The sequence below is a fragment of the Olea europaea genome, chromosome 11, assembly GCF_002742605.1.
Source record: "Olea europaea var. sylvestris chromosome 11, O_europaea_v1, whole genome shotgun sequence".
In the NCBI taxonomy this organism is placed as follows: Eukaryota; Viridiplantae; Streptophyta; class Magnoliopsida; order Lamiales; family Oleaceae; genus Olea; species Olea europaea.
In genome coordinates this window covers 30,149,834-30,166,350 of record NC_036247.1, presented here as the reverse complement: position 1 = coordinate 30,166,350, position 16,517 = coordinate 30,149,834, and the positions used below count along the sequence as shown (strand labels likewise).

At 34.0% G+C, this 16,517-nt stretch overlaps 3 protein-coding genes across 4 annotated transcripts in view; 1 reads left to right on the top strand and 2 right to left on the bottom strand.

Moving 5' to 3' along the window:
- Nucleotides 1–15,583, bottom strand: part of LOC111404023 (LRR receptor-like serine/threonine-protein kinase ERL2) — a 73,562-nt gene extending 57,979 nt beyond the window's left edge. The window contains exons 1-2 of one of the 2 annotated variants that reach the window (XM_023032736.1): nt 12,469–15,576; nt 12,147–12,394 (exon numbers count right to left, since the gene is read on the bottom strand). In XM_023032736.1, the coding sequence (XP_022888504.1) occupies nt 12,471–13,868 (1,398 nt within the window). In that variant the 5' untranslated portion in view covers nt 13,869–15,576 and the 3' untranslated portion in view covers nt 12,147–12,394; nt 12,469–12,470. Of the gene's footprint in view, nt 1–12,146; nt 12,395–12,468 lie in introns of those variants that run through there. The other variant, XM_023032737.1, reaches the window with a different exon arrangement.
- Nucleotides 4,443–6,569, top strand: LOC111404692. Its single transcript, XM_023033461.1, has 3 exons — nt 4,443–4,463; nt 5,729–5,984; nt 6,071–6,569. Exons 1-3 carry the CDS (start codon nt 4,443–4,445, stop codon nt 6,133–6,135), a joined length of 342 nt encoding a protein of 113 aa, XP_022889229.1. The 3' UTR covers nt 6,136–6,569.
- LOC111404691 (probably inactive leucine-rich repeat receptor-like protein kinase IMK2) lies at nt 14,043–15,457 on the bottom strand. The gene is made up of 2 exons (XM_023033460.1): nt 15,060–15,457; nt 14,043–14,838 (listed from the first exon to the last, which is right to left on the bottom strand). Exons 1-2 carry the CDS (start codon nt 15,455–15,457, stop codon nt 14,043–14,045), a joined length of 1,194 nt encoding a protein of 397 aa, XP_022889228.1.
- Nucleotides 15,584–16,517: the final 934 nt, after the last annotated feature.

The following is a 16,517-nucleotide window of genomic DNA, read 5'->3' as shown; positions in this document are numbered from 1 at the left end:
CTTGATTCGCCACTACTTTGGTATCCATCATGACTGGCTTGCCTAAATTGAGTTCTGCCCCGCATCATATGCAACTCTCCACTCTTCCTATCCTTTTTTCAGCCCTCATTTCCATCTTCTTACTCCTAAGAGAATCTACGACAATTTCAGGTGTTAACGTGTCCCTACCATACTTAATGGCATTTTTAACTACTTTATAAGAGTCCAGGATTGAATTGAGCAAGATAATGGCCTTATAGGTTTCAGACACGGTTTCGTCACAATTGACAATATCTTGCACCAATTTGTTAAATACATCTAAATTGTCGTCAAGATCCTTTGAAGGATCCATTTTAAAGCTGAAGAATCGTTCGAGTAGGTAGAGTTTATTCGGTGTAGATTGAAGCAAGTATAAGTCTTCTAGTCTTTTCCAAAGTTCTTTGGTGGTTTTTAGTTTTCCCACTTTTCTTAAGACAGCGTCAGACAAGTGTAATATTATTGAGGTATAGGCAAGCTCTTCGGCTTCCTCTTTTTGTTCTTTTGAGATGTCAGGTGCAAAATTGCCTTCGATGGCTTTTGACACCTTTTGTTGGACTAGTATGCCTCTCATCTTTTGTTGCCAGATAGAGAAGTCCCCTTTACCGTTAAAAATTTCCAAATCAAAATTATGTGTTGTCATTGGTTAACACACTAATTAAACCACACGAAGTAGTATTGGGAAGCGTGATAAGGTAATATCTTGTTAATTCTTAGCAAAAGTAACAATGAACCTAAACGCTACGTCCACCAAGAAATACCAAGCACTTTAAATCAAAAGAACAAGCACTCAATTAATGCAAGTAATCCTAGTTCTAGAACAAGCAATGGTTACCCCTTCACGGTAACCCCAAAACCTAACGATCACCCCACACGATGATCTTCCTATTGCTGAATTTAAATAGATTAAGTCAATTTACCAGCGCGGACCTATCTGAGTCCGTAGAGTGGAGAAAAACGAGCTTGCTGTTGAATTTCAGTCGGCGTCGCACCAGGGGCAAAATCGTCCAACTTTTTCTGTGTAACCTGAAACATAAAACAAAGTATATCAGTGCATTTAGGAGATCGAAACAAGCAAGTTACCTGAAGACAGCGTCGCCGGACAGCCGCCCACGCGCCGCCGCCGTCAGCCCACGCGCCGCCTCTCCGGGAGCGCCTCGACTTGCTGGTGATGGGTATGGCCTCCTTTTGTCCAACCGAGCTTTGGTTTGTGAGTAATTGAAAATTTTCAGATTCGGGTTCTAAGGTTCATGTCCGAAAATCAGCCAATTTTGAGCCAATTTTTGCTACCCAAGCTCTGATACCAGATGTTAGGATCTTTCTCAAGCTGCTCAAAGTGATTTTCGGGCTCAGTTAACCATTAATCATCGAATTCAATCACCAAAACCGAGATGACCGACCGTCGGTGCTACCTTCTTCCTATGGTTGCTATTGTTCTTTTGCTTGTTGATTCTACCACACACTTAGGATGGATACCACACAGGTAAGAGTCACAAAGTCTTAAGCAATTGGTAGGGAAGATAACTTGGCAGGAAGCATGAAGAAGAAGAAGAATAATAATAATAATGCCTCTCTCTCGAGTTCTCACGCACGGCTCAAAAAGGAGAAGGAGTCAATTGCCAATATATATTAGTTCAATGGCCAACTTAAGGTAAGTCACAATATGGTAAGTAGGCTCGACTAGGGTTAAGTCCCAATAGAAAACAACAAGCCACAAAGATTAATAGCCATCCAATAGGTAAAGCAACGCTAGGTCGGTTCATCCATTATTCGGTGTTGATTTATCGTTCAGTCATTCATGTCGACTGATAAAATTGGTTTTCATCATCGCCCGGGAGGTCATTTGACAATATGATGTCTAACAGTTATAACATTGACTGTTGGAGGCTAATCAATAGCTACCACACAACTATCTTTCCCAAAAAAAATCTCACAAAAATAAAAACTCAGGAAAAATTTTTATTGCTATCAATCAATGCGGCCACAAAGAGCTTATAATACTTTATATAGCTAAAATCCTAGGAAAACTCCAAAAAAATAATTAATAATTAAAAAGATTTTTTTTTTCCAAAAATGAAAAAAAATGAGATAATGACTAAAATTGAAAGTCCTAATCTTAATGGTTATTCTCCAACAAATAGAATTCAAATCCAACTCAAATTGATTGAGACATAACTAAAACAAAAATTACCAAAAAAGGAAAAAAAACGCATAAATGAAGGCCTAAACAAAAGAATTTGCCCGAAATTGGCCCTACATCACGAGCAGAGCTACTGAGTTTTGTTCATTGGCCCGTTTCTAATTGAAGTTCACTAAAATTTCGTCAAAAACAGATAGCCCCTTAATTTCTCTAAAAATCTAAAATTGCCTATTTCTATTTGTGCCGGTCCCACTTTTTGATAAAGTCTAATTCCTTCTGCATGACATCAACATTATTTTAGAAGATAAAAAAAATTAATATTATTTTTTTCAATTTAAAAATTTATTGTTAGCCATAAAATTTTTTGTGTCCAAGACATTTGACACATTTTCACAATTCACATAACATTTTTTTTTTCTATTTACCCACTCTTCACTAGTTTTATTGTTATACAAATGGTTTTTACGTTTTCTGAATTTTAAAATAATCTTTTATTTCTTAATTTCGTCGCTGCTAAATTCGCTAGTCAGTAAATGTATTGTTGAATTTTATTTCATCAAAGCTGACTAATAATTTCTTGGCTAGTAAATATTAAGGTGCCGAAGTCTCAACAAAAAAAGGTTGGCCAAAAGTAAGAGCTTCATCGACTTTTTCATTCGGCCGGCAAATGTGTCACATTTAGGCAAACTACTATATTATATTAGTCGGCAAATTATTGTTTTCAGTGGCTAATGTTATATTGGTAGGGAAAAATTGGTCGGTAAAAACCGACTAGTTTTCGATTGGTCGAGGAAAACTGGTTGGCAAAGGTATCACCAACTAAAAAATTTTCTTATTGAGTAAAAAATTATCTTTTGGTCGAGAAAATCTAGTCAATAAAGCCACTGTTTCTTGTAGTGTAAGATGCTAATCAAGTTAGTCAAATTTTTAGGGAAGTGACACTATCATCGACCATACTATCTCTTCTCATCACTGAAAATATATACTAATGATTTTGGCATTTGATCTCTCGCTTCCATTTACAAAGCCACGTCTAGTTGCTAGACTAAATGAGAGTTTGAAAAAGTTCTTTCCATAATCACTGCAATGAAAAATCTCAACTAGAACTCGGGCCTAACAAACTGAATAAATCATTGAAAACTTTAATTAAGTGTGAATTTTTGATCAAATTTTATACTTCTATTTACTAATTTATGAATGTCGAAGTGATTTTGGATCTTCTTGGCGTGTGTCAAGCAATTGGGGGCACAGTGTGGGGTTGATGCTGGATTTTCTATGCAGGCAGGAACAGCGATCGCCAGGCTATCAACCCTATCCTTCTCCGTCCCAAATATCAAAGTTGAGTGCTCTGCCATCTCTCTTGAATTCTCTGTGTTTTTCTCAATTCGATCTGGGGATTTGTTGCTGTCTTTTAAAAAAACTATTTGATGAAAACCATATATTAGCTAGTTTGCCCAAGAGGTTAAGGGGGAAGACTTAAGATCGTTTGCACATAAGCACACATGGGTTCGAACTCCATGGCCAGCAGTTTTGCATTGTTTTGTTGATTTTCTATAATAAAATAATTCTTGAAAGAAAACATGAAAAATTATAGTGAAACTAATTTTCATAAAAGTGTAGTTATATTTATATTTTCCACTTTCTTAGTGGTGTTGAATAATGGTAGCAAGTACCCACAATTCATTAATGAAATCAAATATCATGTAGATATAAAAAGATACAAGTTGTTAATTTATTATATTCTTATAAAAATATTCCCCTTTTTGCGATCAGTTACAGAATCATTAGAAATAACTCCAGAACACTTTGCAAGAAGCTTCCCAAAAAGTTGGCTATTCCGAGCATACATAGAGGAGTTCATGCTTTGTAATTGAGTGCCTAAAGAAATCTTTTTGGTCAAATTATTGTAAGATAAGTCCAAAACGCTGAGAAAATTTAGATTTACAATTATGTTTGTTATCTCCTTGAAAGCTATTTTCGAGACAACTCAGGGTATTCCAACATATATTTGACCAATGGTTTAAATGATATTTTTCATCAGATAATTTCTAGGTAGGTTCAAGAAAACTAAACCTCTTATAGCAGAAAACTAATGAGAATAGTTTCAATTGACTTATTTTCAGAAACGTCAATGCCTTTCAGATGTCCTAGTCCTAGTCTTATGCATTCTAAATCTTATCCTTTCCATTGAACAAAAGCACTGTTAACATGAACGTTTCTTTAGGTCAAAAAATTTTTTTTAGCAAGGAATACACAGTTTAACGACGACTATATTTCATATCTAATTATGGAGGTGATTGAAATGAAGGTAGTTATCTGTGGATTAATCACAATTCACTTGCCCATTTTCTTTTATGTGTGGTTCAGTAGGAATGCACTAATTTTTAGAAAGATCACCCAATCTGCGACAATGCATCTAAAAAACATTATGACTTGTTTTAAAGATTTATTTAAAAAAAAAAAAATTTGAGTTCACCATGCAGTTCTTCGTATATTTAGAAGTGGTTCACATCAAAGCCTTTCTCATCGAATTCACCATTGTCTAAAGTGGATGGTAAGAAGTTACAATCCCTTCTCGAATTGAAGCAAATAAAAAATTTTGAGATAAGTGGTTCAACATAGTATGATGGTAGACAAAGATTACAAACTCAAGTTCGTCGTTATACGTCTATGAGTGCTTATAAGTGATTATAAGCTATGAGTTCTAAAAAATGTGTGAATTAAAAATGAGTAATAATTTTGGATTCTACGAAATATGTAAATGAAAGTATGATTTATTAGCTTAAATTATAATTTAAGTCTTGCCAAACATGAACAAAAATTGTCCATGTGTCATGCTATGAAGAATGAATTCGGCTTATATGTGGGCATGCTGGAAACTAAATTGAAGTAAATAAAGTAACTAAGAAAAATGAGGAACGATAAGAATAGAAAAATCTTTTAGATCAATCTTCTCAAGGACCATGATGTCTACCCTTTAAATGCTTGTATTCCATTTTTGTTTTTCCCTTCTCCCACTATACCAAAAATTATCATTTGCAACACATAAAAGACAACATTTGGTAGTTAAGTGTTGCTAAAGGGGTCTACCGCAACATTTTAATAAGTGAATGTTGCCATTAGTTAATATAATTTAGCTTTGGCAACATTTTGTAAGTGGATGTTGCTAATGTTGCCTTTTGCAACGTTTAATGAATGTCGTGAAATGTTTTATTTTTTGCAACGTTTATTAAACGTTGCTAAAAGTTAATTTTATTACAACGTTTATTAAAAGTTGCTGTAACCCGCCTTTTGCAATGCGAAACGGCCGTTGTAGAAAGTTACCATTTTACAATGTTCATTGAAGGTTGCGAAAACATTAAGTGGATTTTACTTTTTGCAACACTTCATAAATGTTGCAAAAGGACATGTTTCGCAACATTTAATGAACGTTGCAAAAAGTAAAATATTTTTGAACTTTTTAGATTTTACTTTTTGCAACGTTTAGTAAACGTTGCTAAAGCATTCCACATCGCCCAATCCGCTTAGTTTAAACGGAAAAAAAATAATAAAATCCTCATTTTCAATCAAAAGCCAACATCCGTAACCTATTTTCCATGTCCCTCTGAGACTCACAGCCCCGGCACTCTACTCTCCACGGCGCCGTTAGGAGTGGGCAAAACCCAAACCAAACCAAGAAAACCGACCCAAACTGACCGGTTTGGGTCTGTTTTTTGCTATGTTTTGGTGGGTTTCGGTTATTGGGTTGAGTGGTCGGTGGTCGGGTCGGGTCGCAATTTCCTTCAATCAGAACAAATGCCCTCACAGTTAACTATAACTCCACGATCTTGTAAGTGCATATTACTCTTCCTATATATGTATTTTCATTACGTGTTTTGTTCCATTTCTGATTTTTGTGGTCTTTCCACTATGTAGTGTTTTTTCCAGCAGAAGCCTGTGAAACAATTGACGGAGTCAATTTTCTCTCAAATTGCCGATGACAATCTTCATTTTCCAGTTGCCGATCATCGGACATCCACCCTCCAGTACTAGACTGCAGGAGTAAGTTAATAATGGGGTTGATGTTGGTTTTAATTGAATAAGCCCTAACCTGTCACATGTAGGTTGATATTTACAGATTTTTCCCGTGAACTGTATTGGTTTATATAACTGGGGCTTATGATAATTAACAAGCTGCTTTCACATTTAGGAGAAAAAGTTCTCTATATTCTCGTCTCCTCCAACATCCAGTCTCACATAGGTAGGAACTTTGTGAGTGGTTTACAAGGATATTAGGTAGCTTTAGCTATTGTCCAATTTCATGTTTCTGAAGGTAGTAATCTTCTCTGTGTTGTCTTGGTTGGTGGTAACCACTCAGATGATTCCAGGCTCATAGATAGGTCATGAATGGGCTGCAAAGATGATATCATGCATCATTATTCAAAAAAAAAAAAAAAAAAAAAAAAAAAAGAGGAATTAGTCAGATGTGGTGGGGGTAACGTGAGCATCCTAATGAGAACTATTCAAACTATTAGTTGCCGAGATGTTCTGTTTCCTATTTGTGAGCTGCAAGTTGCCTTGTTCGTCCCTTCTGCTATTGCTTGCTGGTCGCTGGTAATAAGAAAGTAACAACTTGAGGATTTTTGACCTTTTTCCCCTTCCTGTTTTGGCCTTAGAAAATATAAATTCAAAAATTTTCGCAAGGGATAAGGCCATGTAAAGAGAATCAAATAACTATTTGTTTTTAATATTAAGAATCAAAGGAACGTGTTAGACTTACCTGTGTAACGCACCGAATTCTTGGAATCTGAAGCGTTAAAAATAATCGATCTTTCTTTGATTCAACCCCTTTGATGTTAACCAAAATAATTTGTAAATTAGACAGTTTTTGGGTTTTGAAACATATAAAAATATAATGGGAGGTAGTTATTCATATAAACTTATAAAATTGTGGCGAAATTTGGTTTTGGAAAACATTTGGAGGCATTTCAACAATTCAGATTGAACAACAGCGGAAGAAAAATATATTTGGCCTAGCAAATATCTATTAAAAATTATGAAATTTTTACATGGACTAAAGCATTCATATATGTATCACATATAAAGATTTGGGGGCTTGATGATAACGCTTGAAGCCCGAAAATATTGCTCGAATATGCTGGACAGAAAACTCGGATTCGAAACGACGCAGTTTACCAAAATGGACATCACTTTTTCTCTATATAATATTTTAAGAAAATTCCAAAGGATACTATTAGAAGACTCGTAGACCTTCAAATACCACTGATTTCACTCTAAAATATGCAACGTAGCCCAAATTATACCATTTTCAAATGGAAGACAGAATTTAAATTTATAGTCGGCAGTAAATACACTTCGGCCATAGTCGTTCCAACATTTCCAAATTATGGTTGACATGAAATGCATATAAAACTGAACGAATCAGATGTTTAAACATTTTAAAAGTTCCAGTTATTCATAATACGTTTACACAAATTGGAAATTTTACTAGAAAGTTGAAAGCCTTTCAAATCGCCGAGCACTTGCCACTATGCCAAACTGCCGCCATGCCTTGAATCAACCAGTGAGATTATAGTGGGTGTGAGTACTAGAAGTAATACTTAGTAGGAAGACACTAGAGTAAATGATAAAATACATATATGTTTTCAATAATGCAAATTTTGATTATTTGTGTCACCATCAATCTCTTCCTCTTATTTGAATCACCAAACGGTGCCTCCTTCATGAGTAACACCATAATAGTGTCACCTTAAATTTCAAGCGAATTGATGATCAATCAGTCCGCTTACTTGTAGGTTTTGATAACCCCATTTCATTTATCATAATTATCTCTTTATATCTCATGTAAACCACCAAACGATGATTCCATCATCAGTAACATAATAACAAATTTAATGCAAATGAAAACATATAAATCTTACATCACATACAAAAGCACCAAAACACCCATACCTTAATGCTTGAAGTTTGAATATCCTTTTTGCATTCAATATATTGAACTAAAATGCAGCGTACTTCTTTGCCTCTTCTTCGCCTCTTCTTCAAATAAATTTTCAGATTCAAGGTACTTTAGTTTGTGTGAAAATGGACAAAATAATTTTATGTATATGTATAATAGTTTGGGAGAAAAATGTGGCTAAAGGAATTGAAATTTGGTTTTCAAAATAAGCCTATGACTTTTAAATTCTAATGGGATGGGTTTTCTCTTAAACCTCCATTGAAGTGGTATTGGTAATGCATTTAAAAAAAATGGAGTTATAATGATATGTAAGTGGGGGTTTTAAAACATGGGTTACAATTGAAAGTGGGGAGGTTATAGAATTTTTAATTACCTAAATGGCAGTTTCCCTTTTCTTTTGTCTTACTAACATAGTGGCTTCAAATGGGGATGGTTATGGTTTTAATTTCAAATGGAGGTGGTGTTGTAATTTGATTTATTTTTTTTAAATGGCAGTTTATGGATCAAAATGGCAGGGTGCTAATTAACATTTTTCAGATACTAAATGAAATGGATTCGCAATAACAAATATAAAAAAGGCCCTGGCAGTTAACAAAAGTGGGGTTAAACAATGGTAGTGAACTGTTAATTAGGTGCATAAATGTGGGTATAAAAGTGTAGATTGACATTTCAAGAAAACTGTGGCAGTTTACCTAATGGAAATCAAAGTGGTATTTGGAAAAATTAATGTTTATCAATAGCAATATGAAGGTGGGTCCGCAGTTGACTGAAATTGGGATTTAAAATGGTTAGTGATGGGGGATGGTTATGCACTTAGTGGGTGAGTGGCATATTTAAGTGGGGTGCCTAAGGAAAAAATTTCAGCTTGATAGGTTGAGAGAAAAAAATAAATAAAAAATAAAATTGACGTGGCTAAAAAAATGGGAGTCATTGGAAGGACAAAACCATGTTAAGGGTTGTTTGGCATAAACAATAAGTGTATAAAAACTTAAATGTTTAAAGACTTAATATAGGTAGCAATTTATATAAAGTGTCATCAAAATAATGTAACAAACAAAAATTTGTCGAAATTTGTCGTCTAAATGAGATTTTAATCCCTTACAAAATTTTAAAAAAAACAAAGTACGCAAAACTTTACTATCGTGACCAAAGCTTTAATTCAAACTCTTAAGGAAGTGTCGTAGCAACGCAATAATATAACCCAAATTATATTTAAGTTCTATAAGAAAATTTTTATTTTTTGAAACGAAACAAAACATTTTTTTTTTCCGGTCGCTGCAACCTAAGCATATATCATATAAGTGTACAACCAACTCACAAAGGCAGCGTCGGACTGACTCAAGATTTCAAAAGAAAAAAAAAGGTTTTTTGAACTTTTAAAAGAATAAAAACCAACAGTTAGATTGTCCAAATTTGAATTTCATAAAATAAATTGATACAGTCTAACAATAAAATTGTATATATTATGAAGTAATAATTTGAATCAATAAATTTTTTAAAGAAATTATTTCAAAAATGAAAACTAATAATATATAATTGTTTAGTCATTGTTTATTGTATTAAAAAAATTATACAAAAAATGGGAGTACATGGATTTGAACACCATACCTCTCACATACAAAGTGACCCCTCTATTGAAGGTTTGTACAATTATGAGTTAATATTTAGTTATTATTTTACTGTGTTTAAAAATTAAGAGGAAGATTAGTGTTGAAAGGAATTGAACCAGTGTTTCGTTGCTCGGAAAAGTGAACGCCCATCAATATAATCTGCACACCATTTCGTTCAATGCTCAAGCAATAATATATACATGTTGATGTTTGGAGGTGATAAAGAAAACTCGCACGATGTATTGACCCAGACTTATGGAGTGAGAAACAAAGAATGAGTTGTCTATTGTATATTCTTCTTGAATTTATGCAAAACAAATAGGATGTTGACTTCAGAGAACGACTTTGTGTGGCCGAGCTATTTCTTGGAAATATAGATTGTTTGCAACAGTCAAGTGGGTCCCATTTTGTTTCTTTAATGTAAAATACATGAGTTTTGCTACTCAAACAGTGTGAACGATAGGGGTTAAAAATGAGGGGACACGTGTTAAATTTTCATTGGACAATTTTTTTTAAAAAAATAGGGCATTGACTTCAAAAAACGACTGTGTGGCTGAGCTATTTCTTGGAAATATCGATTGTTTGCGACAGTCAAGTGGGTCCTGTTTTGTTTCTTTAATGTAAAATACATGAGTTTTGCTACTCAAACAGGGTGAGTGACGGGTTAAAAATGGGGGGCCACGTATTAAATTTTCATTGGACAATTTAACAATAAAAAAAATTGAGTAACAGAAGCACTGTCAACGTAGCACCTGTCAAAAGCCTATCACCTAACCCTGTTCAAGGAGCATTATTCAAAATAAATGACCATTTCTAACATTAGACAGACTGAAATAGAAGTCAACATTGGTGGCTTTTGTAAAAATATCCATTTCGCAATTCTACTTTTAGTGTGACGTGTGAAACGTGTGGATGACAGAATTGACGATTTAAAGGAAATGATTATTTACCAAACTTTCCCTACTCAAACGTTCATATAGTAGGTCATTAATATTATATTGAAAAAAATGCCAAGAAAATCTATCCAAATCTCGGAAATTTGTCCAAAAAAGCCATTCCAAGTAGGGGGGAGGGGTGTGGGGGTTAATACATTGACTTCATAGATGGACATAGATCCAAGTCAACTATGTCAAGTTGTAATTTCATCATATACACAATTTTTTTTTAGTATGGTTTTTGAAAGAAATTTGATCAACACATAGATGCAACTTGACAGATGATGAATTGATGATGATGCCTGAGGGTGTACGATGCACCGAGTCTATCCCGCTTGTGAGCTCTAATTGACTAGGAGGTGTCTATGATTGTTCCAAGTGATCAGAAAGGACAAAATCAACCAAAGCAATGGAGTTACCATGTGAAAGAATTCATATTGGTCTGTTTTTATTAGTAATGACTTCTGAGGGCTTAAATTGAAGAAACAGTGGCTGCAACTGGCTACGAGTTACTGCACGGATATATTACAACTATGAATAAAGAATTAGTTTTAGTGACGATTTTATCGAAAAGTTTAATCTATCATTGGCAAATATTAATCTTTGATCTTGCATAGAATTATTTGATTTCCTTCGATATATTTTCTTTCGCTATGAAGATTGATATCTATTACTAACTACCAATTGTTTTTATGTTGATCATAAATTTTGATGTGTTGGATTAAATAGTCCTCGAAAATCAATATTGAATCAATATGTGACTTTTGCAGCTACTATAATCATAAAACTGCACAAAACTTGACATAGTTTGTGTTAATCAAATTCACACGTTCGAGTCGGTGGTTATATCGTTACAGTTTGTGTGATTTTGATGCGCATATGAAGTGTACAAAGAGTTATATACAGAACCAACAACCTCAAAAGATCAAATCCAGGAGTGTTCAGCCCAAAATTTAACATTCTTTTTGTACCCTTAAGGAAATGGCTTTTGAGGGGTCCCTCTATTATACTATACATTTATCCCTTGATTAAGGATCGACTCAATATTTGGTATATAGAGTATTCCGTATTATGTATTAAGTTGTCTACCATTTGTACTACTTAAAAGTATTTTAGAGACCAATTTTAAGTGGACATAAGCCTCCATTGTGAGAAAACAACTATAGTTGCGTGTTTACTCTGTAAGGAACATACAATTTTAAGCAGCATTATCTATATATTGTCATTAGCACCTCTGCAGTCAAGGCTAAGTGATAAATAAATTTAGATTTCAAAATGTTGTTCTTTGTATTTTTCCCTAAAGCATTAGTGGACTCTCACTATTTTATTATCATACAATCAAATATTTCCAACATATAGTGGAGTTTAAGATTTATTTTTTACTTAATTGCATTATGCACTAACGAATCTAGAAAGTGGCTTGAGTTTTTTAGTACATAGAAATTAAATAAGTCATATACTTGACTAAAAAAAGCTAAACTAACTAATTAATCAAGCGATATACTATCTCCATTAAAATTTATTTTTACATCAATGATTAAACACAACAAAGCCAGTTATTTGTATGGATTGAGATCTTACGAATTGATATTATTTTTAAAAATACTTAGAAAATAAGACAATGGTGATAACTAGAATAGAAATAGTAACATTGCCATGCATAGTCCCTGCACCTCTCTAGCCAACATATTGTTTGAATGATAGTCAACACTTTCTTGTTTCCCAGAAGGGGCTCCTGATTTCAATATCAAACCAAGTCAAGATTTGGATATATAACAACCAAATTGATCAAGTAAATTAAATGTTTACCTTTACGTCTGAAATTTTCTCTTGAATCTTGTCACATAGATTGTTGTTGTCACGTACATCCAGTTTCCAACATTATCCCAAAAGTTGAAGTAGGAATATCTCCAAGAATGCTTGAGGTATAGAGTTATAACAACTACCCAGAATCCAGTAATGAAACCAAATGCCATGCAAATGTAAATATCGTAAGTCAAAAACACATCATCTTCTTCAAAAATATTTCCCTTTCCGTGATCAGTCACAGAACTATTAAAAATATCTTCAGGACACTCCGTCAGAGGCTTTCCACAGAGTTGGCTATTACCAGCATATACAGAAGAGTTGAAGCTTTGTAGTTGAGTGCCCAAAGGAATCTTTCCTGTCAAATTATTGTATGATAAATCCAAAACACTGAGAAAATTTACATGTGCAAGGCTATTCGGTATCTTCCCTGAAAGCTGGTTTCGAGACAAGTCAAGACATTCTAACGTCTCCCTTTGACCAATGTTTGAAATGATATTTCCAGTCAAATGATTTCTAGATAAGTTCAAGAAAACTAAACCCCTTAAAGCAGAAAACTCTTGAGGAATAGGTCCAAAAAGCTTATTTCCAGAAAGATCAATGCCTTTCAGAAGTCCTAGTGTTTTATATTCTGAATCTTGTCCTTTCCATTGAACAAAAGCATTGTTAACATACAATCCAAGATTGTGAAATAACTGATGTCCCAAAGAATCTGTGTTTTCAATTGAACTGTTCTTCTGAACCAAAGCAGTAATATTGTTTAAACACTGTGATATTCTTCCTAAAATATTGTTTCTAGAGAGGTCCAAGACATGGATACTGGTAAGGCGGCAAATTGTTGAAGGCATGATTCCATCAAATTCATTAAGTCGAAGGCTAAGAACTGTCAAACTTGTTAAATGTGTTCCTATCCATGCTGGAATATTACCTGTTAACTTGTTTTCTCCCACATCAAGCGTTCTTAGTCTCGTGCAATTCTTCAAAGTTGAAGGCAATTCACCAATGAAATTATTGTTGCGCAAGTGTAATATTTCAAGCTGATCCAAACTGCCCAAAGTGAGGGGAATTTTACCTAAGAACTTATTATTTGCCAAATCTAGAACAGCTAATTCACTCATGTTGATCCAGCAATTAGGAAGCTCTCCTTCCAATTGGTTATCAGAGAGGTCAAGCATGAGGATGATGAAGGCCTCAGGAATTGTGCATAAGTGAAAAATGGATCCCGAAAACATATTATTGGAAAATTTTAATTCTCCAGAATGAAAAAGAAATAATGGAATTGGACCTGAAAATTTGTTATAACTTAAATCTACAATTTCACGAACAATTGAGTTTGAGGACAAATTAGAAATTTTACCACTAATATTGTTATGAGAAAGATCTAAGTATATTAAAGAAGACATATTCCACAACCAATTAGGTAATACATCTGATATACCAGCAAAAGAGAGATCAAGCTCTATAAGAGTACTCTGAGTTTGAATCCAATTTGGAAAATGAGGCCCCAAATAGCAATGGCCGAGCAGTATTGTGTGCAATTGAAAATGAGGAATCCAATTTGAGCTCAAGTTGAAAGCCTAGGAGTTGAAGGATAAATCCAGGAATTGTAAGTTGGCTAAGTTTGAGAGGTACCATTCAGCGATTGTACCTTCCAACAAATTTGAAGACATTCCTAAATATTCAAGCTTGGAAAGTTTCTCAATACCATCGGGTAGCCTTCTAAATTGGTTGTAAGATAACTCTAAACTTTGAAGACTTGAAGGTAGCCCAAGGCTCTGTGGGTGAAACCCATTTAACAAATTTGAAGACATTCCAAAAGATGTGAGCTTGGAAAGTTTCTCAATACCTTCGGGTAGCCTTCTAAATTGGTTGCAAGATAACTCTAACATTTCAAGACTTGAAGGTAGCCCAAGGCTTTGTGGGTGAAACCCATTCAGCTTATTGTTGTTAAGGATCAAATTTCTTAAGGATGAAATTTTGGTAAAATTTGGCAAGGGACCGTTTAATTCATTGTATGACATGTCTAGTGAATATAAATGACTTAAATTCCCCAAAGATTTTGGAATCATCCCTCGGAACACATTGTAACTCAAAACAAGTTCCTGAAGAAAGATCAATTCCCCATCGGCATCAGGAATAGGACCCTTTATTCGATTATAGGAGAGGTCTATGCTAGTAAGACTTGCACTAGAGTTAAACAACCAGTGGAATGCAAAAGAGGAAGTGAGATCATTGAAGGATAAATCAAGGATAGACAGATAGGGTAAAGAAGAATTAGTAAAGATATCGAAGGAAGGTACTGTGCTGGGAAGTTGACAGGATGACAAATATAGTTCCTCAAGGAAAGGTAACCTTGTTATGTGTTGCAACCAGCTGGTTTGATTCATAAGGTTCACAAAACTCAAGTCAATATATGACAAAAAAGAAAGATGAGAAAGCCACTCAAGGTTCTTGATTCTCAAATTGTTAAAACCAAGGTCAAGAGTATGCAGGTTTGTAAGGTTCCCAAGTTCACAAGGAACTTCACCAAAGAAGTTTGAGTGTAAAAGTTTCAAGTACCTTAATTTCTTGAAGGAACCCAAGAATCTTGGTACTTTACTTCCTCCAAATCATTATGACTCAGGTCCAAATAATTCAAATGCTGCAACTCAAGCAGTACGAGGCTAAGCTTAGCAGCCTTCAGATAAAAATAATCAACCGACTGAGATACATTTAGATCAAGTAAAACTACGTGACCAGTTCCCTTGCTACACGAGATACCCTTCCATTTGCAACATTCCTTTTTAACTTCTTCACTTCCCCAAGATGAGAGGATGCCATAGTCATCAACAAGGTCATGCTTAAACTTGAGAAGAGCTTGTCTTTCCCTGTCTATGCACCTAACTTCAGCCGCAGATACTGAAGTAAGTTTCATGCATAGTGAAAGTACAAACATCAGTACACTCAGTATTTTGATGAATCTGTTAACCCCCATAATTTTTTCTGATATCATGTTTATAGTAATTGAAAAAGATTGAAGTTTTTCAAGCTCATGCAATCATATTATATATGAAGCACAAGTAGAGGATGTATGTCCCACAATGAAGTAGATTCCACTGTAATTTCTTATAGCGTGCATAATGGGCTATAACATTAGTCTTCATAAACTTCTATTCATGGGGCCTCAATTACACCACAATGTCACTGTAATCGTGGATGCGTTAAAGATTGAAATTTTTGATTGTTTAAGTTGAATCTTACCCATAATTATTTTCAATAAGAGATTGATTATTGTTATTATGACATTAACTACTACAAAGAAGTGAAGTGAAATTGTCTAGTTTATGTAATCTACATCACACAATCCAAAATGATAACACTTTCAAAATAAATATTGCACACGAATTAATGAAAAAAACTTTTAACACAAAATATGAAAAATATAATTATTTGAAATATTCAATTCGACGATACCAACAAAAGAGATATCGTGATGCTATATTATAAGTTTTAATCTATTTCGAAAAAACATGGTACATATTGCAAGAGCAAAGGTATATATTTCCTCATTGAAGTTTTTGAGTTACCAAGCAAATTTGAACAAAAAATGGTTCAAGTGAAAACCCAAATTTCTTTTAGACACTAACATAACTAGTTGTAAAACATTGTTCGTCACTCAACTTACACAAAATTTCATGTTGGTCCTCAAACTTTATTTTGTTTTGAAAAAGTCATTAAGTTTGACCGCTCAATTAAATTGCATTAAGTATTCTAACAGAATGTATAATGCATTATTGCTCCACGTTAGATTGCTATCTACCACGTCAGGCATTCTACTAGAAAACAATTAAAATTTAAACAAAGAACTTTAAAAAAAAAAAATTGAAACCCATTCAAATTTTTGAATAAGCTTAACATCCTTGCTCTAATATGTTGTGGCCTGTGGGTTTTGCATTGACCCTTACCTCAATTTTACTACTACATTTTTTATATGTTGGGGGGCATTACATTGATCCTTACCTCAATTTTACTGCTACATTTTTTTGAAAAGAAATTTTATTTATTTGATTTGT

Excerpts from the sequence above, each read along its gene's own strand:
- LOC111404691 (XM_023033460.1), bottom strand. The coding sequence starts at position 15,457 with ATGATATCAGAAAAAATTATGGGGGTTAACAGATTCATCAAAATACTG. Across the intron at positions 14,839-15,059 it reads AATGATTTGGAGGAAGTAAA|CTGGTTGCAACACATAACAA; the intron begins GTACCAAGATTC and ends GAATCAAACCAG.
- LOC111404692 (XM_023033461.1), top strand. The coding sequence starts at position 4,443 with ATGGAGGTGATTGAAATGAAG. Across the intron at positions 4,464-5,728 it reads TGGAGGTGATTGAAATGAAG|CCAACATCCGTAACCTATTT; the intron begins GTAGTTATCTGT and ends TTCAATCAAAAG. Across the intron at positions 5,985-6,070 it reads AACTATAACTCCACGATCTT|TGTTTTTTCCAGCAGAAGCC; the intron begins GTAAGTGCATAT and ends TCCACTATGTAG.